Raw genomic sequence first — 24,934 nt, forward strand, 5'->3', positions numbered from 1 at the left:
ATTCAATATTTAATATTATTACTATTATTAAATACATTATTATTCAATATTAATATTACTCTGCCTTCCAAAAACAGATGCTTAAACAGTCAGAGGACAGATAACAGATCTGGCCACCAGAGGGCGGCACTGATTAACTAAAAATGGTGACAACGATGTGACGAGGCTTTCTCAGACTGCTCAGATTCGCTGTTCCTTCCAGGCTGATTTGCGGTTTTGGTTTGCACCTTCTTCCAAACTTTAGTTCATAAATTTGCGTAACGTGCGCAAAGTGCGTAAGGTGCGTTCGTACTTTACGTACGTATAATTTGCACTATAAATTGGCCCAGATACTAAATACTAAAAGGGGACAGAATGGAAACATGCAGGGTGCTGGAGCCTGGGTGATACGCTTAATAAAATCAATTCAGGAAACTCCAGGACTGGGGCTGACCGGTGCATTAGCAGCGGCTGTAAGCGATCGGTACATTCCACCATGCCTGGTATTAAATGAGCTAGATTAGCTGTTTGGTGGGTTGCCAGATTCTTGACAGCTTGGGGAAGCTGTAGAACTAAGTGGAAATCATCTTTTTCTAATCCGAAGCTCAGATTGCACCACAGAGTTGATTTAATATGCGTCACATTAATCTTTCCACAGGATTTCGGAGTGTAACTGTGGACACATTTATGCCCATTTAGTCAAAAGATCATTTGTGAGGTCAGGCAATGATGTTGGCCTAGCAGGGCTTACATTTACATTTTCAGCATTTACAGTTGTGACAGTATACAATTGAAGCAATTGAGGGTTAAGGGCCTTGCTCAGGGGCCCAACAGTGGCAACCTGGCAACCTTCTGATTACTAGAACAATACCTTAACCACTGGGCTACAGCTGCCCTTGATCACGGCCCCTGATCCATTTAATTCCTGTGGAGTTCAGGGCTTTGTACTGGAAACGTTTTGCACTGATGCACGGTCATCGTAAAACGGAAGTGGGCCTTCCCCAAACTGTCAATCTAAACTCATGACACATTAATGTTATACTGTATAAACACAAACCCTTGATGGTACCACCCAGGTGACAGAAAATCTATTTCAGTAGTTTTATCTTTGAGTGCATGTTTGATTTGGGGGTGGATTGGGGGGACAGGGAAAGGGGAGAACATACCAATCCACACAGAATGGGAATGTTCTTGTAGAAAGGAGTGCATTATGTTCCAGTGATGTTATTTTTAATAGCAAAAATGTGCTATGCAAATGATAAGGAACACTAAACCCTGTGGAAACTGTCTAGGAAGGGAGTCTGGGCTCTTCTGTCATCAAGAAAGATGCGAAAGGTGGATTGGCAGCTCTAGATGACCATTAGGTATGAGCATGCAACACCCGGTTTGGATTAGATCCAGCATCCTGGTTGCATAAGGAACACTAGACCCAGTGGAAACTGTCTAGGAAGGGAGTCTGGGCTCCTCTGTCATCCAGAAAGATGCGAAAGGTGGATTGGCAGCTCTAGATGACCATTAGGTGTGAGCATGCAACACCCGGTTTGGATTAGATCCAGCATCCTGGTTGCATAAGGAACACTAGACCCAGTGGAAACTGTCTAGGAAGGGAGTCTGGGCTCCTCTGTCGTCCAGAAAGATGCGAAAGGTGGATTGGCAGCTCTAGATGACCATTAGGTGTGAGCATGCAACACCCGGTTTGGATTAGATCCAGCATCCTGTTTGCATTCCTATTTGCGCACAATGTTCCCGGGTGGCACGACACCCACCCCGACCCTGACCATGCTGAGGTTGTTGGCTAATATGAATAATTCTGGGAGCAAATAAGCCAAGCTCGAGCAGGAGTTCGGTACCGGGAGCGGTGCGCACTTGCAGCACGCGGCCGCGAGGAGGGGCGAGAGTGCGCGTGCACGCAGCAGCCGGTGCGCTCAGAGGAGGACGGATCGGTAACGGAACGGAACCAGGCGGGGGTCGCGGCGTTCCTTTTAAATTTAGAAACACAGTCGGTCGAGCGACGTCAGGGAGTATCGCGTTCCCAGAATCCCTTGGTTTAACGGCGTGTGTTCGAGAGCAAAGGCGCGTTTCCGTCGTTCTTTTTCGAAGGAATGCGCGAGTGTCGCGCGCGCGGATTTGCAGTTAATCAATCGAAGCGCGCGCCGCCGCGAGCTCAGCAGTCACACCGGAGCGCGAGGACCGTCCGCAGCTCAGCTCAGCTCACCTGAACACAATCAAGCGAGCGGCGAACCGGCTTCTTCCTCACGGTCCGTTCATCTGTTCAGCTGTTTCCCCGAGGCTGGACTCGGTACCGTAGGGTCAGCAGACAGAACCGGTCCTGAGGTACCGGACTGGTAGTCAGAAAAACTCATTTTCAATCGTTAACGGGAGGAAAGAGAAAAGGAAACATGCCGCTCGCTCAGCTGGCAGAGCCATGGCCCAAAATGGAGCTAATACAACTGGAGACTGAGGTACATTTACACACTTACTCACTCACATTCCCAGTAAAGTACTGGTTTCTACTGTAATACACTACAAGAACCTGGTACGTCAGGGGTGTCAAACTTAGTTTGTGCCCAGGCTACACTGGCACTGGGTGCCCTCAACAAGCCAGTCGTTACCAGTCAAGGCTGGTTCATGGATTAATGCATTAATATACACCTGTAGGCCAGTGTTCGCTTAGTAGCTAAAGTGAACTATTAATCGATAATTGGCACTGTTGGACCCCTGAGCAGGTCCCTTCAATTAATCAAACCCTCAATCGATTGAGCTGTACAGGGTGTCCCTAGAGTCAGCCATAACATTAAAACCACCTCCTTACCATATAGAAGCACTTTATAGTTGTACAATTACTGACTGTAGTCCATCTGTTTCTCTGCATGCTTTGTTAGCCTCCTTTCATGCTGTTCTTCAATGGTCAGGACCACTACAGAGCAGGTATTATTTAGGTTTTGGATCATTCTCAGCACTGCAGTGACACTGACATGGTGGTGGTGTGTTAGTGTGTGTTGTGCTGGTATGAGTGGATCAGACACAGCAGCGCTGCTGGAGTTTTTAAATACCGTGTCCACTCACTGTCCACTCTATTAGACACTCCTACCTAGTTGGTCCACCTTGTAGATGTAAAGTCAGAGACGATCGCTCATCTATTGCTGCTGTTTGAGTCGATCATCTTCTAGACCTTCATCAGTGGTCAGAGGACGCTGCCCACGGGGCGCTATTCTCAGTCCAGCAGTGACAGTGAGGTGTTTAAAAACTCCAGCAGCGCTGCTGTGTCTGCTCCACTCATACCAGCACAACACACACTAACACACCACCACCATGTCAGTGTCACTGCAGTGCTGAGAATCATCCAAAACCTAAATAATACCTGCTCTGTGGGGGTCCTGTGGGGGTCCTGACCATTGAAGAACAGCATGAAAGGGGGCTAACAAAGCATGCAGAGAAACAGATGGACTACAGTCAGTAATTGTAGAACTACAAAGTGCTTCTATATGGTAAGTGGAGCTGATAAAATGGACAGTGAGTGTAGAAACAAGGAGGTGGTTTTAATGTTATGGCTGATCGGTGTATGTGTTATTAGGGTCTGTATCCACCACCAGATTCTATAGAAACTGTACATATTATACTTATAAAATTCTATTTATAATCATGTATTTAATACTGAAAATGAAACTAAATAGCATTTTCATTAGTGCATTTTGCCCGAAATCCTGCATTAAGTGAAGGTCAGAATCAAACTACAGTCGACTGGTCATGACTTTTACTTCATGTGTGACCATTTGTAATTGTAGTTTGCTCATGAATGGATCCACACCTACAGTCCACTCATCACAGATTGGTTACATATTTAGCATAGACTATAAATCTGTTTGTGATCCGTTGGTGCTGTGACCGACCAAAGTATAAACTTGCTTCAGTAGAGGCAGCTTGAATATACATACATCAATCTATTATTCATTTAGTGGTCTAGAAGTTTCCCTAGTGGGACAGTGGTTGCCTAGTGGATAGAGCTTTGGGCTATCAACCGAAAAGTTGGGCCATTCAGCCACTGTTGGGCCCTTGAGGAAGGCCCTTAACCCTGTCTAATCCAGGGGTGCTGTGCAATGGCTGACCCTGCACTGTGACCCCAGCTTCCAAACAAGCTGGGATATGTGAAGAAAGAATTGTGTTGTACTGTACATGTGTACCATATATGTACTGTGTATATATATAACAAATAAAAGCCTTCTATTCTATAATGTCATTTAATGTTGTGGTATGGTCTACGATTGACCACAGCTGTGACTTCTGTGCTCATATAAATAGGGATACTTAAGCAATAAAAAACCCACATCTACCAGTGGCACGGAGGTTCTTCCTTCCCGCATGACAAAAAGTGAGTTGGCAATGATCGTTGGAGATTTTTTGCCTCTCTTACCATCTTCCTCACTGTCTGTATAAGGGCTCTGACCATGTTTCTCTGTTGAATTACTGCTGAAACAGTAACTGTGGGCTGTGTAGCTTTTTAATAGTCAATGCCTGATGTATAAAGCGTGCCACATACTTGGGTATTTTCTTACATTCCCCATGTTAATGACTGACCTGGAGGGAGGTAGGTAGGTAGGTAGGTAGGTAGGTGTGTGTGTGTGTGTTATTTGGACTCTTGGTCTTATTTATACCCTTGTGAAACGGTTGTATATTCACCTGAAGCATGGTGCCATAAAAGTCGGATTTATGATACCCAGTGGTCCACGTCTGCAGTGTGCACAGACCGCAGAGAAACAAGCACAAATAATTAGGGGAAAAAAACCCCACATTCCTCTCGTTTGACCACAAAACGTGCCATTTTAAACTAATTATTCATTTATGGCTTCATTCTAGCCTTGTTACATGTGCAACTAATCCAGGTGCTGCTTAAAAACCTGTAATATACAATACTATAGTATAATAACGTGTTGTAACAAAAGCAGCCATGTACAGATGTTTATTATACACACCCACTCCTCCAGTCCAGGGGTTTTGAAAGTGAAAGTCTGGTCTGGTACTAATGACAATAATCTTCGCTGTCCATTAAATTAAATCAGCACTTATTTCATCCTGATCGATGTTCAGTGTTCTCCAGCTGAGTCCGTACAGACCAGCAGAAAAAAGTGCGATCACGCCGCATTTGAATGCTGCTGCTGGACGTAAAGCCAAAGGTCAGCTGTTCAGGGTGTGACGTTTCGAATCGGATAATACGAGGGTCCTTCAAAAAGTTTCCGCACTTTTAAAACTCTATTTATTAATAATTTTTAAACTCTAAAAACATCACTTTTCTACATCGTCACCTTCCGAAGTATTTTTCTCAGCATCGTACCTTGGATAACTTTTTAATGCCGTCAGCAAACAATGTTTTTGGTTGAGCTTGTAGCCACTGATGCGCCGCTGCTTTCACATCATCATCACATGAAAATGTTCTTCCCCTTAAAGCTTCCTTAAGCGTTAAGGACAACGGACAACGATTGGCCAGTTCGTAGGGAGTGTGCCAGCAGGGATTCCTCATAACTGATGCAATTACGACCTCTGCTGGCTGATCGATGACGCTGCACAGAGACGAGGGATAATGTGGATCAGTGTGTGACTCTCTATGTGCAAATCCGATCCACAGGTGTAAACGTGTCACGTGTCGAAGGGGACGTGTTTTAATTCCGGCTCTCCTCAACCAGGAGTAGAGGTCAGCATCAGTATAGAGGAACGTTATGAATTCATTAGCATGTGATTAGCTAAAATGTGGACAGAAGTCGATTCCAGATTGCCAGAAGGTGGTTTGATTCCAAACTGCCAAGCATCCTTGGTGTGTGGATTGTGTGTGGGTGTGTGTGGGTGGATTGCTGTCTGGGTAGATTAATATAAAGTAGGTCTGATAGTACGAAGGTCATAAAGAACCCAGGATGCCGTGCTTTATAATCGCACTTCCTCTTTTTATTCTTTTATCTCACTTCAGTTTGTTTCCCTCCATCGTTCTCTCTGAGCAACTCGGGCGTTTAATCCCTGATTCATTCATTCAGTTATTCCTCAGACGAGGGTCAGAATGTCCGAACAGATCTTTTAGAGCTGAGATCAGACGGTATACGAGGTAGAGAGTGTGTGTTTTGGTCTAATGGTTTCTTATCTGTAGAGAAGCGACTCCGCCGATAAACTGCCAGACGTCACCAGCGTTTTCCCTTCTGCTTTCTCTCAGCTCCTAGGCAGATGAGTACATGAATAGCCAGCAGTCACCAGGATAGAATTGCAGGATGACCTAAATGCAGCAAGAACAGCAGTTAGACAGTGGGCGTCCACGTACTTTTGGTCATATAATTTATTAGAACTGGACATTGCTGCCTTCTCTTTCTTTTTTGCCCTCCTCCTCCCCCCTCCATTTCCTCTCTCTCTTTCTCTCTCTCTCTCGTGCTGTAGATTTTATATACCGCAAGAGCATTAAGCTTATGTAATATAGGCCAATGTCTTATATAACGATAGGAAGTTTAATGCTGGGCTGCAGGCTATTGTTTTTTATTCTCCACTTTAGTGTGGGCACTTGGGTGGTGCAGCGGTCTACACCGATCAGTCATAACATTATAACCACCTCCTTGTTTCTACACTCACTGTCCATTTTATCAGCTCCACGTACCATATAGAATCACTTTGTAGTTCTACAATTACTGACTGTAGTCCGTCTGTTTCTCTGCATGCTTTGTTACCCCCCTTACATGCTGTTCTTCAATGGTCAGGACCCCCACAGGACCACTACTGAGCAGGTATTATTTAGGTGGTGGATCATTCTCAGCACTGCAGTGACACTGACATGGTGGTGGTGTGTTCGTGTGTGTTGTGCTGGTTTGAGTGGATCAGACACAGCAGCGCTGCTGGAGTTTTAAACACCTCACTGTCAATGCTGGACCAACCAAAAACATCCAGCCAACAGCGCCCCGTGGGCAGCGTCCTGTGACCACTGATGAAGGTCTAGAAGATGACCAACTCAAACAGCAGCAATAGATGAGCGACCGTCTCTGACTTTACATCTACAAGGTGGACCAACCAGGTAGGAGTGTCTAATAGAGTGGACAGTGAGTGGACACGGTATTTAATAACTTATACCAGCACAACACACACTAACACACCACCACCATATCAGTGTCACTGCAGTGCTGAGAATGATCCACCACCTAAATAATACCTGCTCTGTGATGGTCCTGTGGGGGTCCTGACCATTAAAGAACAGCATGAAACAGCATGTAACAAAGCATGCAGAGAAACAGATGAACTACAATCAGTAATTGAAGAACTACAAAGTGCTTCTATATGGTAAGTGGAGCTGATTAAATGGACAGTGAGGTGGTTTTAATGTTATGGCTGATGAGTGTATATAAAGCGTATGAAAGCTCTCAGTTGTAAACGTGTTGCTTTATTTCCTTTACATCGTTTCTTTTTTCTATTTTTGTTGCTCGCCCACGTTTCTGTTTCTTCCTCACTCTGCCCTCGAGGCCGATTCAGCTCCAGCTTCACTCAACGCAATAGAAAAATAATGAAAGGTATTTAGTTCTGGCTTCAGAAATCTGATTGGATTAGAGTTAGAGATTATATGTGTGACACTCAGTAGAATAAACGGCAGTTTTGTGACGTTCAACTGTGTTTATACCTGACGTGATACAACATGACATCGTTTCAACTATAGCTTCTGCACATGAACTATCCAGCAGTCAGGTAAACGACCCAGTACACCACATTTTGAGGAGTGGTTAATTGTAGAAACAAAAAAAGGGCACGTACAACACAGGTCACAGGTCGCCAGTCCATTGCATTGCACGCACACACACACAGGGCTATTTCAAGTAGCTCAAATTTGTCTGGCTGCACATCTTTGGACATGTGGACGTGAAGGAAACTTACATGGACAGTGGGAGAACATGCAAACTCCACACAGAAAGGACACTGTTCGCCCAGGCTGGGAATCAAACCCAGCAAGCAGCAAGGCAGCTCACTAGGTTTTCGGACAGACCCAGTGTGTCCGAGAGATTTATCCAGGTCAAACATCCACGATTATTCAAACCTAGAGATGTAACGATGCACCACAAGACGATAAAAATCGATTCACATGTGTAACGATTCAAATCGGTTTACATGTATAATGAATCGATATTCACTTTAAACAGCAGAGGGCGCTGGTGCTATACACCTCGCCTGGTTGAAGTCACTACAGGGTTGCCAGGTTCAGAATTTTCCAGCCAAATTTATTTATGTGAGGATACTTTCTTTATTTGTATTGTTTATTTATTTATTTAATGTGGGATTTATTTTAAAATTTCATTTGTTTTTTTTTACACAAAAAGGGAAACCTGCAGCATTGTTTTGCATAGTTTGTACCTACCTCAGAAATAAAAGGATGTTCATTATTTAGATAAATAAAAGATAAGCACAAATTCTGTATTTTATTTTAAGAGAAATAATAAAAGGAAACTTTGTCATCATTTGTCTTCAATTTATTTTGTTTAAAAAATCAAGAAAAAATCGTATTGTGAACCCAGTATCGTGAATCACATCGCATCGTGGGTAGAGAGTATCGTTACATCCCTAATCAAACCTCTCCTAAATAAATTGGAAAAAAAGCAGAGCAACACTTCCCCTACATTATTTGAATAAATCTGCCTCTTCACCCCACTTCTCTCAGGTTAAAACTGATCCACAATTTTGCCACGTCCAGGCAGTACAGGCCACTCATCTGGGAGTAGTAAATACAACGATGCACTGCAGGGTTTGATTATTTTCGACAGCTTACTGGAAGAAAAAACACATCACTGCCTCTAAAACGAGGAATTATCTGTGTATCATTCGAGCTCGAAGTTTAATCGGTGAAATAATTGGCATCTGCTCTGCGCCGCGCCTCTGTTACTACGCTAGTATCGCACCTCGACTTCGCTCAATGTGCTCATGTAATATGCAGGCCAAGCTGGCGGCGAACAAAACGGTGACGCTGCTGGGAGGCCAAGCGTTTGTAAAAGTGTGTGTGTGTGTGCTTTGTTTGCTAGCAGAGATGCAGGATCTTCCAGATGAAATGACGTTTTACTTGAGTGATCATGCCTGAGAGTGTGGAAGATTTGTGACTTTGCTCTGCTACCGGCAGGCTGGGCGCCCACACGAACAACGATTGGCTCGTTTGTAGGGAGGAGGCCAGCGCTGATGCATTTATGACCTCTGCTGGCTGACCGATGGCGCTGCTCAGAGACGAGAGATCATGGAGGTCAGTGCGTGACTCTCCATGCGCAAATCCGATCCACGTATGAATTTGTCTCGTGCAGATGAAAAGATGCAGTCGGCTACTGCACACACGTCGGAGGGGGCTCTCCTTGGTGAGGAGCAGAAGTCAGCATCAGTAGAGGGGAAGGGAAATGCAAATGGGTAACTGGATACGACTAAATTGGGGGAAAAATGCCAACCGCCAGCCACTTCTATACAGAAAACTGCCTTGTGTATGGAGAGGCACGCTATGCTCTCAGTGAATTATTCACCACTCGTGCAGCTGTCCTGACCAGCCAGTAGAGGTCGCATTTGCAGCCACATCTAGGAGCCCCATCAAACACCGCCCTCCCTCAGACACAGCCAGTTGTGTCGTAGATTCCCATACCAGGTCGATAGCACAGGTCAGAACCTAATGGTCTTGCTCAGGGGTCCAACAGTAGCAGCCTAGCAGTGGTGGGGATTGAACCAGCAACCTTCTGATTACTAGTCCAGTTGTGTTTCGGATTTAGTGGCTGTAGGAAATCAGGATTTCAACCAGGTGTTAAAACGTGATATTAAGATGTTGTGACACGCCTAGAGTGATTCAGTGCTGTGGGTTTGTGCCAGGTGAACTATGAAGCAGCCCAGCCTTTTCCTGGGGTAATAAAAACAGCACCGGGGTTAAGTTGCAGCCAACTTTTCCTCTCTTAGATAGGGTCGGGTGTGTGTGCCGTGGGATGCCGCAAGGGAAAATCACCCCCCCCCCCCATTTCTTTAAAGAATATACAGTATTTAAAGCAAAAGTAACACAGCGGTGTGTGAATATGATTCAGTACATTGGTTATCGTCCACACCCAACGACAGCAGCGACTCCCTACATGCCCAGATCAGTGATGAGTGGCCTGCCAGTGTGAACGCCGGGTAATGGAACGTTCTGTTTAAACAGTCTTTAATAAAGAGCTTTGCATGTGCAAGCATGTGTGTGTCGGGTGCAAAGGAAGCATTAACGTGGCCCGTAGGGCATCTTAGCGCCCGACTGAGGAGCATGCTACGCTTTTAGTAATGGTTATTAGACATGCTACGGCACATCGAGCCAGAACGCTGCACCAAACACACACACACACACACACTGCTGTAATACCAAGGTCTTAATCATCTGATGAACGTCATTCTTCAAGATTCAAGTGTCTGTTTTTCTATAATCACCTATAAAAGTTTAGCCATGCTTTAGGAAGCCACACAAGACATTTCACTTTATTCTGTTGCACCATAGGGTGCACCTAGTCCTGCAGGACGGCTTCATATCTGTGTGCTTTTACAGGACTATTAGAATTCCTCTCAAACGTTGCGTACAGTGTCAGATCATTAAGGATCGCCCGCTGTGGCTCTCTACACAAGACGCATTTTACGTCATCCTACAGTCCGGAGAAGAGGGCGTGTCTAAATACTTAGATTCCCTAAAATGCTGCTCATTAAGGCGCCTTAATTCTGAGTGATAATCTGACTGAACCACGAGGGATCTAATTCTCTAATAGTGGCATATAACATGGCGGACAAATAAACGCGGAGCAACCAACGACGTTCTTTTGAAATGTAAATAAATTCTCACTGATGTTTAATCTGTATAAAGGTAGTATTCAGGTAAATTCAGGCTCGTCAGGGACAGTTGTCGGTACACAGAGGGAGGCGGGTTGTGCCACCTCAGCCCGTCGGTGTGAATGACCTGAAGCTAACTGTGTTCGCTTAGTAACTGAAAACTGTAGTGACGTAATCGGCGTAATCTCTGTCTAAATAATAATCCGCCTTATGAGTTTGTTGTCTTATTAGAATCCTCTCTACATAGGCAGCTGATCAGGTAGGCAGGAGGCAGTAAGGCAGCTCACCATGTTTTCGGACAGACCCGTGTGTCTGAGAGTCTATGCATCCAAGAGTCTACTCCTTTAAGTGTCTGTGCCTCCTCCATGCCCAAGACCCTTCAAATAATTGTGCCTTGAGAAACGTCTACCTGCTAAAGGCAGCTCACTAGGTTTTCTGACAGATCCTGTATGGCCAAAAGTATTTGGACACCTGATCATGAGCCGATCTGAATCACGATCGATTTGAAGTGCCAGAATAGGCAGTTTTTAGAGGGTAAATATTGAAAGTACTTCTGCTCAGACCAGCTGAACTTTAGTTGAAGGAGCTTCATTCTGGTTCATTGTCGGTTCATCTAGTGACGCCTGCTGCCAGTACGTCAAGTATCTTCTTCAGTATCTTTAATGTCGTCTTAAATCTGGATGTTTTTCTTTTCTTCCTTTTAGAACGGACAGAGCACAGCTGAAGATGGAGTCGCTCCGGGGGTCAAGGTAAGAGGAAATGAACAGACATCTACAGACGTAAACACAAATAGTAAAACACATTTCCTTTCATTGTCTGCAAATTGTAAAACGCTTTACCCTTCATCGTCGACAAATTGTCAAGCACTTTTCCCTTCATCACTGATAAATAGTAAAAAAGATATTTGGTAGATCAAATGATTCCTGGATTCAGTGCATGAGTCGATTGGTTCTTGGATTCAATATGTCAAATGATTCCTGGATTCAGTTCTTTAAACAATGCATGGATTCAGTCTCTCAAACGATTCTTGGACTCAGTGCCTCAAATGATTCCTGGATTCAGTACATCAAATGATATCTGGATTTAATAAGGCAATTGATTCCTGGATTCAGTCCGTCAAATGATTCCTGGATTCACTCAAGTGATTCCTGGATTCATTGCATCAAATAATGTCTGGATTCAGTCAGTCAATTGGTTGTTGGATTCAGTCCTTCAGATGATTCCTGGATTCACTGCATCAAATGATTCCTGGATTCAATCAATAAATTGATTCTTGGATTTAGTTCATCAAATGGATCCTGGATCTATTATTCGGTCTTGTGAAGTGTGTGGGCAGGTTTGGTGGCAAACGCTGCAAATTATGTTCAGCTGGAACCATTTTTTTGTAAGGATTTTAAGGGTGCGTCCAAAAATTTGTCGTGACAGCTTTTCCTAATTAGTAAATAAATAGTTATTGAATTATTGGTCTTATCAGTATTTTCGCTCTCTTCACGTTTGTGTTTGGTGTACAGAGAGAATCTCAGACAGTAGGCTGTACGTCTGTCCAGCGCGCTGACGTTAAGAGGCAGGAGGGTAAAGCTGTGTGAAACGGGCACAGAGCCAATCTGTAATCATAATACATAATACACCCAGCGAGATCTGATATCGATCCATATAATAAACAGTATTACTGAACCATTACTGCAGCAGCGGGTTTCATCATTAGTGCGTCTTAATGAGCTTGAAACAGAAGTTGAAGCTCTGAGTTTTCATTGTTTATTTAAAATCAGTTAAAAAATAAAACAGCATGTGTCGGGGGGCGGTTTGTGTCTGTTTGCGAGCGACTATTCTGAGCCTGATGGCAGAATGTGAAAGAGCGAGAACGACACTTACAGCAGATCCGTCACCGACAGTAACAGACGCTAAAATAAGCCGGTCTGTTAATTAACGCCCCCTGGATTAGAGCTAATCTGGGCATGGCAAGGTCACACACACCCAGCCGGAGGTGCTAAATCAATCACAGTCGGTCATTATGTGCTGTAAGTGCTTGATTCAATTAAAGCTCGACCTCTGACCTCATGCGCCTTACGTCTGACCGTACGTTTAGAGCGGGTCAAACTCATCAAACCGTCTCTTTGTGGACCTTCAAATAGGTGCAGCTAAAACTTTAGGATGGGTGTTCAGATATATTTGACCTTAGTGTGATGTACTGAATATAGAATAAGCTACAGTTAAAGCATTTACTCATCTACTTCATTCTAAACAGGGTTAAAGTGCAATGCCCACTCAGATGGGTACAAGGCAGGAATAATCAGTGTGAGTGTGTGTGTGTGTGTGTGTCCGAGTGTGAAATTAGGTTCAAGTCGTGACTACTAGACACTAATTTGACATCCACACCTCCACGCTCTGTCACCATCATACTCGCAGTCTTCCTCTCACTGGATCTGAGTTTCATGCTCAGTTCTGCTACAGATTTAAATAAATGTAAAATATAACGACAAATAACAGCTGAAAGATCATGTGGTCGGCCTGCTCAAAATCACTTTCAGTCGGGCTGATTGTGTCTAAACAGTGTTTGGTATTTGTGACAAAAATTATATTTTGTGCCTGGAATCACTACTTCAAATGCCTGGATTCAGTATGTCAGTTGATTCCTGGATTTAGTCCTTCAACTGATTCCTGGATTTAGTCCTTCAACTGATTCCTGGATTCAGTCCTTCAACTGATTCCTGGATTCAGTCAGTCAAATGATGCCTGGATTTGGTCTGGCAATTAAGATCTGAATTCATTGTGTAAAACGATGCCTGGATTCAGCATGTTAAATGATTCATGGATTTCAGTACCTTAAATGATTCCAGATTAAGTGAGTCAAATGATGCCTGGATTTATTCAGTCAATTGAGGCCTGGGTTCAGTCTGTCAAATGATTCTTGGATTCAGTACGTCAAATGTTTCATGGGTTCAATCTGTCCAATAATGCTTGGATTCAGTGCCAAAAATGATTCCTAGATTCAGTACATCAAACGATATCTGGATTTCAGTGCCTTAAATGGTTCATGGATTCAGTACATCAGTACCTAGACTCATTGTATCAAATGAGGCCTGGGTTGAGTACGTCAGATGATGCCTGGATTTATGATGCTAAGTAATACAACAGACTAAAACAGCTCTGGATTTAGAACACCTAGCGGATCGTGGATGCTCTTTCATTCAGTGACGCTGCTGTTCAGATGAACACATCGATTAGTCCATTTATTTCAGGGTTGTTCACAAAGTCCTGAATTTGACGTGTTCTGACGTCGTTAAATAAAGTTGCAGGTAGTTCATACAGTAGTTTATAATCAGTTCTGTCTGTGTGAAGCGTGTTCTCTCTTCCGTAACGGTACACAGTCGAGACAGGATGTGCATCATCGCCGCTGCTTCCTTCACATTGTTTGATCCGGATGTTGTAGGAAATAAATAGTAAAAAAAGATGAAAGAAAATCAATCCGAGTTTGTTCCTGTTTTGGGGATTTGAGGTGCGCTTTGCGTGCAGGAAAGAGGAATTTTTGGGGATAAAAAAGACAATTATTGTTGTCAGGAGCAAACAGGAAATGGAAATCGACTTTTTATTCTGTGCTGTGGATTCAGTTTGTTTAAATGAGGCTCCACCAAAATTTGTAAGAAAGTTGCCAATTGCAAGACTGCGAATAATTTACTTCTTTCACCATATACTGTAATAATATTGTGAAAAGATTTAAAGAATCCAGACAGATATCAGTTCAGGCTGGAAACCACTGTTGAATGTGCACGACCTCCAAATTATCAGAAGGTCTTGCATGACAAAGTGCCATTCTAGTAAGATAAATACACTGATCAGGCATAACATTAAAACCACCTCCTGGTTTCTACATTCACTGTCCCCCACAGGACCACCACAGAGCAGGTATTATTTAGGTGGTGGATCATTCTCAGCACTGCAGTGACACTGACATGGTGGTGGTGTGTTAGTGTGTGTTGTGCTGGTATGAGTGGATCAGACACAGCAGCGCTACTGGAGTTTTTAAACACCGTGTCCACTCACTGTCCACTCTATTAGACACTCCTACCTAGTTGGTCCACCTTGTAGATGTAAAGTCAGAGACGATCGCTCATCTATTGCTGCTGTTTGAGTCGGTCATCTTCTAGACCTTCATCAGTGGTCACAGGACGCTGCCCACGGGACGCTGTTGGCTGGATGTTTTTGGTTGGTGGACTTTTTTCAGTCCAGCAGTGACAGTGAGGTGTTTAAAACTCCATCAGTGCTGCTGTGTCTGATCCACTCATACCAGCACAACACACACTAACACACCACCACCATGTCAGTGTCACTGCAGTGCTGAGAATAATCCACCACCTAAATAATACCTACTCTGTGGGGGGTCCTGACCATTGAAGAACAGCATGAAAGGAGGCTAACAAAGCATGCAGAGAAACAGATGGACTACAGTCAGTAATTGTAGAATTACAAAGTGCTCCTATATGGTAAGTGGAGCTGATAAAATGGACAGTGAGTGTAGAAACAAGGAGGTGGTTTTAATGTTATGCCTGATCAGTGTATAGCCACATAAGCTCGGGAGTACTTTGGAAAAGCGTTGTCACTTAACACAGGCTGCTGCCAGAAAGCTCTCTGTGCCTGAGCTTATCTCAGATGGACCGAGAGACGGTGGAAACGTGTGCTGTGGTCTCATGGGTCCTCGTTTCAGCTTGTGTTTGGGAAAAACGATGCCAGGATTCGGTACTTTTAAAGCCAACTATGCAGTAATGAATGTAGCCCCATACCAGTTCATTCTGGGTGAATAACTGAGGTGGGAGGATTGGAGATTGGTGCCAGCACTCATGTGCAGCCCAAGGAACCAACACTTCCTGCCAGACCACTATTAGTCATGTGGATTGTTTGCCCATCTGCTAATAAAGCACTTACTAATAATGTAATATGAACACGCTGAGCGAATGTAATCCCAACCCCATCATACCAGTGTGAAGTTTGAACACCTTTACATATGGACCGTAGATATACAATGCAGGCAAGTGAAGGTTAAGGGCCTTGCTCAAGGGCCCAACAGTGGCAACCTGGCAGATGTAGGGCTTGAACCAGCGACCTTTTAATTACTAGTCCTGCACCTTACCCACTGAGCTACCACAGCCCAAGAACAGGGTGAATTAAGATGTGTGTATCTTTCAGTTCTCTGGGCCCAAGCTCATCTCAGATGGACCGACAAACTGAGAACATGTGATCTGCAGTCAGATCAGTTTCAGTGTGTTTTCAGAAATAATGGACATTGGGTACAAAACCCATGCAAAATAGTGATTGCCCCCCCCCCCCCCCCCCCCTTCAACTTAAAAAGTGGATGTTTTATTATACTAAACATTATATTAAATAACCATTTTAATCAATAAATGACCTGAATATTTTAAAAATACACTTAAACGAAATAGTTCAGCTCTCTAATAACTAGCTGAGTCAGTCTCTCTAACAGTGAGTGGATGTACAGCAGGTTCATGAGGACGTTCAGGATTCAGTAACAGATCTGACAGATTTGTAGCCGCTGAGAGCAGAAGTGACGTTACAGCTTATGGAAATGTAAATCAATATTTCAACCTTCTGAGAGATGAAATTAGAGCTGATATCTCGTTGAGAAGCGCTTCACTATTGTGTGTGTGTGTGTGTGTGTGTGTGTGTGTGTGTGTGTGTGTGTGTGTGTGTGTGTGTGTGTGTACTTATCTGTGTGTCTTTGTGTGTATGAGAGAGACAGTGTGTGCCTCTATCTGTGTCAGCATGTCTGTGTGTGTGTGTATAAGAGAGACTGTTTGTCAGTGTGTGTGTGTGTGAGAGACAGTGTGTTTCTCAGTGTGTGTGTGTGTGTGTGTGTGTGTGTGTGTGTGTGAGATATTACAGCCTTCTAAGAGATGTAATTCAGTCTCATTTCTTCTTAAAAACTGGTGTATCATTCTCTCTCTCTGTGTGTGTGTGTGTGTGTGTGTGTGTGTGTGTGTGTGTGTAAGAGAGTGTGCTGGAGTGTGTGTGTGGCTGTGTAAGTGAGTGTGTCGGAGTGTGTGTGATATTACAACCTACTAATAGATGAAATTCAATCTGGTATCTTCTCGAGAACTGGTTTATTATTCTGTGTGTGTGTGTGTGTGTGTGTGTGAGAACATAAGTGTTCTTATCTAAGTGTCCTCTGTGTGTGTGTCAAGAGTGCATCTGTGTGTCTCTCTCTGTGTGTGTGTGTGTGTGTGTGTCGGTGTCATTTAGAATGTGTGTGTGTGTCAGTGTGTGTGTTTTAGTGTCATTCAGAATGTGTCATTTACAATGTGTGTGTGTTTGTGTGAGTGTGTGTGTGTGTGTGTAAATTGGATTTGTAAAGACTAATGCAGAATTCTGGCCTCTCAGTTTTGATTCTCACAGCACAGAATTCTGGGTAACGTGTGTGTGTCACTGTCGCTGACATTTAAAGATCTGTGAGTGAGTGTGTGTGAGTGAGAGTGAGTGTGTGAGTGTGTGTGAGTGTGTGTGTGTGTGTGTGAGAGTGTGTGTGTGTGAGAGTGTGTGTGTGAGAGTGTGTGTGTGTGTGTGAGTGTGTGTGTGTGTGTGAGAGTGAGTGAGAGTGTGTGTGAGTGTGTGTGTGAGTGTGAGTGTGTGTGTGACTGTGTGACTGTGTGTGTGTGTGTGTGTGTGAGAGTGTGTGTGAGAGTGTGTGTGTGTGTGTGTGTGAGAGTGTGTGTGAGAGTGTGTGTGTGAATGTGTGTGTGACTGTGTGTGTGTGACTGTGAGTGTGTGTGTGTGTGTGTGTGTGTGTGTGTGTGTGTGTGTGTGTGTGTGTGTGTGTGTGTGTGTGTGTGAGTGTGTGTGAGTGTGAGTGTGTGTGAGTGTGTGAGAGTGTGTGAGAGTGTGTGTGTGTCGCTTTTCCAGCCCGACCGAAATCTCTTTTGAGGTCACGGTCCCCGGCGCGCCCCTCATCAATTTTTCAGCACTGGCCGCCGCTTTGTGGCTCAGCTGGGTCGCCGCGTTACCCGACGCTCGCTAGCAGGGGAGGGAGCAATCGGAAGGTGAATGGGTTCAAGACTCTGGACGTGTAGGACAGGTGCTTTGTGGGTAATTGTGTGCTGATGTACTACATGATGTGGGTGTGTGTGAGCCGCTTGCATCGTCGCTGGTGGGTTCGCACCGTCTGTAACCGCACTCGTGAACAGTCCGTGGAACAGTGGTCACTTTGTCAAGGTCCAAGGTCCAGAGCAAGGATGGTCAGGTTGCTCTGGACCTTGTTTTTGGACAGACCTAGACAGACCCCTATTGGACAGATCTGGTTTCTGCTGGTTTTTGGATTGCGTCTCACCGTCCAGACAAATTTCCACTCAGCAAGATGCCTTGACAAGAAGACCACTGTTCCATGTACTTACTGTATTAAAATACATGAAGCTGTAGATATAAAGCTTGCTCAACTGTGGACAGGCTCACTCATGGTCCAGCAGCTTCTCCTATTAAACAGATCTGGTTTCTGCGGGTTCTTGGATTGCATCTCACCATCCAGACGAATTTCCACTCAGCAAGATGTGATATTTCTTTTAGACCTTGACAAAGAGACCACTGTTCCATGAACTTACTGTATTAAAATACATGAAGCTTTTTGATAGGGCATTTTCTCGCTTTATCTCCTAATTTAGTCATTTCCGATTACCGATTGTGAATACGCTTGTGTTTGCACAACCCCGATCACAGCCTCAAAGCCAGTGTAGATATAAAGCTTGCTCGACTGTGGACAGGCTTACTCATTTACATTTTCAGCATTTAGCAGATGCCTTTATGCAAAGTGACGTACAGTATACAGTCTAAGCAATTGAGGGTTAAGGGCCTTGCTCAAGGGCCCAACAGTGGCAACCAGGCAGTGGTGGGGTTTGAACCGGCAACCTTTAGATTACTAGTCCAGTACCTTAACCGCTAGGCTTAAACCGCCCATCTCGTGGTTCAGCAGCTTCTCCTATTAGAGAGATCCAGTTTTTCTGGCCATTACCTTTAGACCTTGACTAAGAGACCACTGTTCCATGTACTTCATAAAATACATGAAGGGCATTTCCACCCGTTTATCTTCCAATTTAGTCATTTCCAATTCCCGATTGTAAATGCACTCGTTTCTTATCTGTGTTGGAACCGACACGCTCATCTTTACCCTGGATGGAGTGTTTGGTTGGTGTAAATGTTGGCTGATCTGAATGAGGGATGTGGACGTGATGAATGGGTCCCAGCAGCTGGTGTGTGTGTGTGTGTGTGTGTGTGTGTGTGTGTGTGTGTGTGTCGTAGTAACACTGCAGTTCAGCTCCGCACTCCCACACTTCAACCTCACACTGCAATCTGTTTGAATTTGGTCCCTGCGTAGTACATTTGTTTAACCGTTTTATAAAAACGACTCTGTGTGTGTGTGTGTGTGTGTGTGTGTGTGTGTGTACAGTCGGCCACCCACTCACTCGCTCTCACAGTGTGTACAGTGTATTAAAAGCTTGGCACACACCCTGGGTGGATGGATGTATATTTCACAGGTGAACACACACTAATCGTTTCCTCTCGGTTTAGTCACACACTCATCATCTCTGATAAGATCCTGCTTTATGCTTCTCTCTGATTTAGTCATTTCCTGTTCCCAATCGTTTACATTTTCAGCATTTAGCGGACGCTTTTATCCAAAGCGAGTATGCAGTCTAAGCCATCAAAGGTTAAGAACCTCACTCAAGGGCCCAGCAGTGGCAACCTGGCAGTGGTGGGGTTTGAACCAGCAACCTCATGCTTACTAGTCCAGTACTTCGAGGAGTGCACGTGTACGCGCAGGTCTTTTTCGGTTTTCGTTTTTGAACTGTTTCTATAACCAGCCGCTCGCCACGTTGACCGCGGTGCCCGTTGCCGCTGGAGTTGGACTCGGCCTCCGTCACCTTGGCGATGGTGTCTCCAAGGCAACGTGGCTCATTGTGGTCACACGATGCCTGTATTGTTCCCGTAAATTGGATTTTATTTCACGTGGTTGTGTGTCCGGGCCCATCTGTCTGTTTATGGAGGTTTTTATTGTTCATACTTTCCTCTGATGTGATTAATCCTGCTGGCTTTGATCTTCGGCTCTTTTGAAGTCTGTGATTTGTGGTTGGATGTGTGTACATGAGGGGAGATATCTGACCACACAAGGAACAAAACTGGACGGTGTGTGGACAGTAAACACCCGAGGTCAAGCAGGGATTAAGACTAAGAATGTGTGTGCGTCTGTGTGTGTGTGTGTGTGTGAAACATTAGAGCTGCACACTCGAGGAAAGTGTGTGTGTATGTAATAAAGAGAAAGAAATCATGGCTGTGTCTGTATGAGTGAGTGTGTGTATGCTTGAGTGTGTTCACACAAGTGTGCGCATGTGTGCGTTCAAGTGCGGGGACATAATAAGTTGTGTGTGTGTGTGTGTGAGAGTGTGTGTGTGTGAGTAATAAAGAGAAAGTAATCATGGCTGGTTAAATTGAGCCTGTAAATGATTTTGTGTGTGTTTCTGACCATGAATGTGTATGGGTGTGTTTGCGTGTGTCTGTTTGTACATGTGTCTGTGTGAGCGTGTGTATGCTTGCGTGTTCACACAAGTGTGCGCATGTGTGCGTTCAAGTGCGGGGGCATAATTAGATGCGTGTGTGTGTGTGTGTGTGTGTGTGTAATAAAGAGAAAGTAATCATGGCTGGTTGAATTGAGCCTGTAAATGGTTTCGCGTGTGTGTGTTTCTGACCTTGAGCGTGTATGCGCACACACGTACATGTGTTCCCCCGTATGTGTGTTTGCGTGTGCCTGTTAATATGTGTTTGTGTGAGTGTGTGTATGCTTGAGTGTGTTTGCACAAGTGTGCACATATGTGTGTATTGGTGTGCGTGTGTGTGCGGGGGCATAATTAGGTGTGTATGTGTGTGTGTGTGCGTGTATGTGTGTAATAAAGAGAAAGTAATCATGGCTGTGTCTGTGTGAGCGAGTGTGTGTTTGTGCATATATGTGTATTGGTGTGCGTCTGAGTCCGGGGACATAATTGTGTGTGTGTGTGTGTGTGAGTAATAAAGAGAAAGAAATCATGGCTGTGTCTTTGTGAGCGAGTGTGTGTATAGGTGTGCATCTGTGTGCGGGGGCATTGGGTGGGTGTGTGTGTGTGCGTGTGTGTGCGCGTGCGTGCGTGTGTGTGTGTGTGAGTGAAAGTGATAAAGAGAAAGTAATCATGGCTGGTTTAATTGAGCCTGTAAATGATTTCGCTTGTGTGTTTTTTTGACCTTGAATGTGTATGGACACACACATCTGTGTGTTTGTGTGTGTCTGTTCTTACATGTGTCTGTGTGTGTGTATGCTTGAGTGTGTTCGCACGAGTGTGCGCATGTGTTTGTATTAGTGTGCGTTCAAGTGCGGGGGCATAATTAGATGCGTGTGTGTGTGTGTGTGTAATAAAGAAAAAGAAATCATGCCTGGTTAAACTGTGTGTGTGTGTGTGTGTTTTTTTATTATTATTATTATTTTATTTATTTTTTTTCCCTCCCCAATTCCCCCCCCCCCTTCCCAAATCTAGTCGTGTCCAATTACCCTGAATGCTCCTCTATACTGATTCAACCCTTCACCGCTGACTGAGGACGCCTCTCAACTGACACACGCCCCCTCCGGCACGTACAGTCAGTACAGACTGCATTTTTCACCTGCACGAGTCGAGTTCATACACTTGACAGGCACTGTGTACGGAGGACCACACCCCCACCAGCGTTATTCCTCAGCCCTGTGCAGGCGCCATCAGTCAGCCAGCAAGGGCCGCAGTCGCACCAGTTATGAGGACCTATGATCCGACTCTCTACCCTCTATCCCTGAACAACAGCCGATCGTTGTTCATACAGCCGCCCAGCCCAGTCGGAGAGGCAGAGCTGAGATTCGATACGATGTTTTCGAAACCCCAACTCTGGTGCGCTAGCGTACTTTACCGCTGAGTGTGTGTGTTTTTGACCATGAATGTAAATGCACACACGTGTTAGTTTTTGCACAAGTGTGCACATATGTGCGTCTGCGTGCAGGGGCAGAAGTATGTGCGTGTGCCCTTGTGTGTTTGCGTGCACATTTACATGCACCTGCATACATGCACACATGAGTGTTTGCCTGTTAGTGTAGGTGTGTGTGTGTGTTTGTGCGTGTTCACGTGAGTGTGTGCATGTGCCTGTTCTTGCATGTGCATGCACAGGTGTGTGTGTGTCTGTGCATAAGTGTGTGCATTTGTGCATGTGCCTGTATGGGTGTTTTTGCATGAGTGTGTGTGTAGAGGAGAGAGTGTGTGTGTGTGTGAGAGAGAGAACGTGAGAGCACTGTTTACACTCGTCTTTGGAATCAGACGAGTCCAAATAGTTCACATTCCAGAACATCGTGCAGGATCAGACAGAAGTGAGGCGGTGGTGGTGGTGGTGATGGACGACCTTATATGGACATGAGCATCTGTAAGAAATGTGTGAGGTGTGGGACGGATTATCGGGTTCTTCCTTTCTATTGGGTTACAGAACGATCGTATTAACGAGCGACCCGAGACAGAGGGTGCTGGAGAAAGCTGACCCATCTGTGCAGCCAACCATCACAAAGTGATGATGACCCACACATGACATAACGTGACATAAATACTCGGCATGAGTGTCACATTATACATGCTTGGTGGCTCGGTGGGTAGCACTGACGCCTCACAGCAAGAAGGTCCTTGGTTCGATTCCCAGGTAGAACGGTCCGGGTCCCCCGTGTCTGCGTGGGTTTCCTCCGGGTGAATCCTCGACCAGACAGCAGGAGGCGCCGTTGCTGCGGCATCGAGGTTATGCTCCACCTGTGTGATGCACATTTAGCAAGGCCTGATGGCATGCAAGACAGTAAGCTGTACTGGACTGTGATAACTCGGAGGTTAAAGGGTTAAGGTACTGGTCTAGTAATCATAAGGTTGCTGGTTCAAGGCCCACCACCACCTCCAAGCTAGGCCCCTGAGTAGGGTTCTTATATTCAGTCACAATATTAAGTCGCTATGAATAATAGTGGCAGCTAAATGCCCTGAACCATGTGTGTACAAGAACTAGTCTTAATCTACACCTCACGGCTATCCAAATGCAGCCCACACTGGCGCTCAGGTGGCGCAGCGGGATATTCCGCTAGCACACCAGCACCGAGTTTCTGAACTCCTCGTTTCGAAACTCTGTGTTGCTTTTGGTCGGCTGGGCGCCATCTAGCGGGCGTAATTGTCAGTGCCTGCAGCAGACACTAATTGGCCACCGGACTATGTGTGTGTGGGTGGGTGGGTCTTCATACGCTGTGTAAGGACCCTGATTGGTGGAAGAGACGCCTGTGCAGAATGCAGAGGGCTGTGCACGTGCCGGAACAGGCACAGGTGGCACAGCGGTAAAACATGCTAGCACACCAGAGCTGACATTTCGAACTTGCCGGCTGTTGTTCATACAGGGTGGGAGCCGGACAAGACCTCATAACTGATGCGATCACGACCTCTGCCGGCTGATCGATGGCTTCACAGAGATGAGGGATCATGTGGACAGGGTGTGGCTCTCCATACACAAAGTTGATCTGCATATAAACTCGCCTCGTGCAGGTGAAAAGAATCGGTGGGGTACTGCACGTGTGTTAGTCGCGGCTCTCCTCAACCAGGATGGAGGTCAACACCAGTGAAGAGGAAGCGTAACGCAATCGGAGGAAAATGGGGGTAAAAATGGGGGGTGGCACATTCCTGTGAGATGATTTATAGCTGGCATTTAAAGGTTTGGGTTTAATTAAAGGTGCCACTCGGTCAGAAAGGTCTCGGATGCTCCGGCGAACAGTATAAGCGCGCATGTGATCGTGGTCTCAGCCTGCCCGTCTCAGCCGGCTCGTCTCCAGATTAAATATCAATCCATCCGTTTCCTCCCTGTGCGTTTACCCCAGCCTGAACTCTATTTCAGCATCCTGTACCCCACCCCCATACCCCCCGATTTCCTTGTTTCTTCTGCTTCTGACTGCAGCGGGGAGGACGCGGCGTGCATTCTCGTTCCCGTTTGTGTTTATTCTAGAAACTGCAGAGTCAGCAGGGGAATGACATCACTTCCCTCTCTGCAATGCACACTTTTTCATCCTCGCGTGATGCTGATGAAGTCATCCACCCCAGCGCTGTGCCTGGGCACGGACACGCCCGTACACTCGCACAGCCCACTACAGCAGAGAACATCCACGGTGCTACCAGCCTGGCCGGGCGCTCTCTGACTACAGTAAAATAGAATACAATGCTGACCTCCACTAACACACACCTTCACCTTCAACACGTGTGCAGTAACTGACCGCTTCTTTTCACCTGCACGAGGTGGGTTTATCCATATGGAGATCTGTATCGCGCACGGAGACCTCCATGACCCTCATCTCTTGTGTGTGTGCTGTCGACCAGCCAGTAGAGGTCAGAATTACAGCAGTTATGAGAAACCCCCTCTGACATTCTCACCCAGTTATTGTTCGTATAGGCGCTAAATTATGAACCCGTCTCTCTTTGTCTTGCTCACGTCCCATCTCTTACTTCTACTCACTCCTGACAGCTCTTACAGCTCAGGAGAAATGAGAAAAGGCAGCCAGGCTTGAAGTCGCCCTTCAGGAGATTATGAACCTGTGGGTGGTAATATATCATCAGTTCTTACTCTGTCACATTTATCTATACTGCACGAGAGAAACGGTGCACCGACCAACCTCCCATAATGATCAAGCAGTGAATAAAACCTGAATGTTGTGGCTGAATGATGGGAACACACATTACAGCCTTAAAAAGCAAAAGCCAGATACAAATCTACACCGATCAGCCATAACATTAAAACCACCTCCCTGTTCTACACTCACTGTCTATTTTATCAGCTCCACTTACCATATAGAAGCACTTTGTAGTTCTACAATTACTGACTGTAGTCCATCTGTTTCTCTGCATGCTTTGTTAGCCTTCTTTCATGCTGTTTTTCAATGGTCAGGACCCCCACAGGACCCCCACAGAGCAGGTATCATTTAGGATTATTAGTATTATTAGGTATGAGTGGATCAGACACAGCAGCGCTGCTGGAGTTTTTAAATACCGTGTACGCTCACTGTCCACTCTATTAGACACTCCTACCTAGTTGGTCCACCTTGTAGATG

The 24,934-nt window shown here is 45.3% G+C and overlaps 1 protein-coding gene across 1 annotated transcript in view; it reads left to right on the top strand.

Moving 5' to 3' along the window:
* Positions 1–2,071: 2,071 nt before the first annotated feature.
* Positions 2,072–24,934, top strand: part of rps6ka1 (ribosomal protein S6 kinase a, polypeptide 1) — a 54,732-nt gene continuing 31,869 nt past the window's right edge. The window contains exons 1-2 of the mRNA XM_063007975.1: positions 2,072–2,441; positions 11,490–11,534. Of these exons, the coding sequence (XP_062864045.1) occupies positions 2,379–2,441; positions 11,490–11,534 (108 nt within the window). The 5' untranslated portion in view covers positions 2,072–2,378. The remainder of the gene's footprint in view (positions 2,442–11,489; positions 11,535–24,934) is intronic.

This window comes from Trichomycterus rosablanca, chromosome 13, assembly GCF_030014385.1.
Source record: "Trichomycterus rosablanca isolate fTriRos1 chromosome 13, fTriRos1.hap1, whole genome shotgun sequence".
Taxonomy (NCBI): domain Eukaryota; kingdom Metazoa; phylum Chordata; class Actinopteri; order Siluriformes; family Trichomycteridae; genus Trichomycterus; species Trichomycterus rosablanca.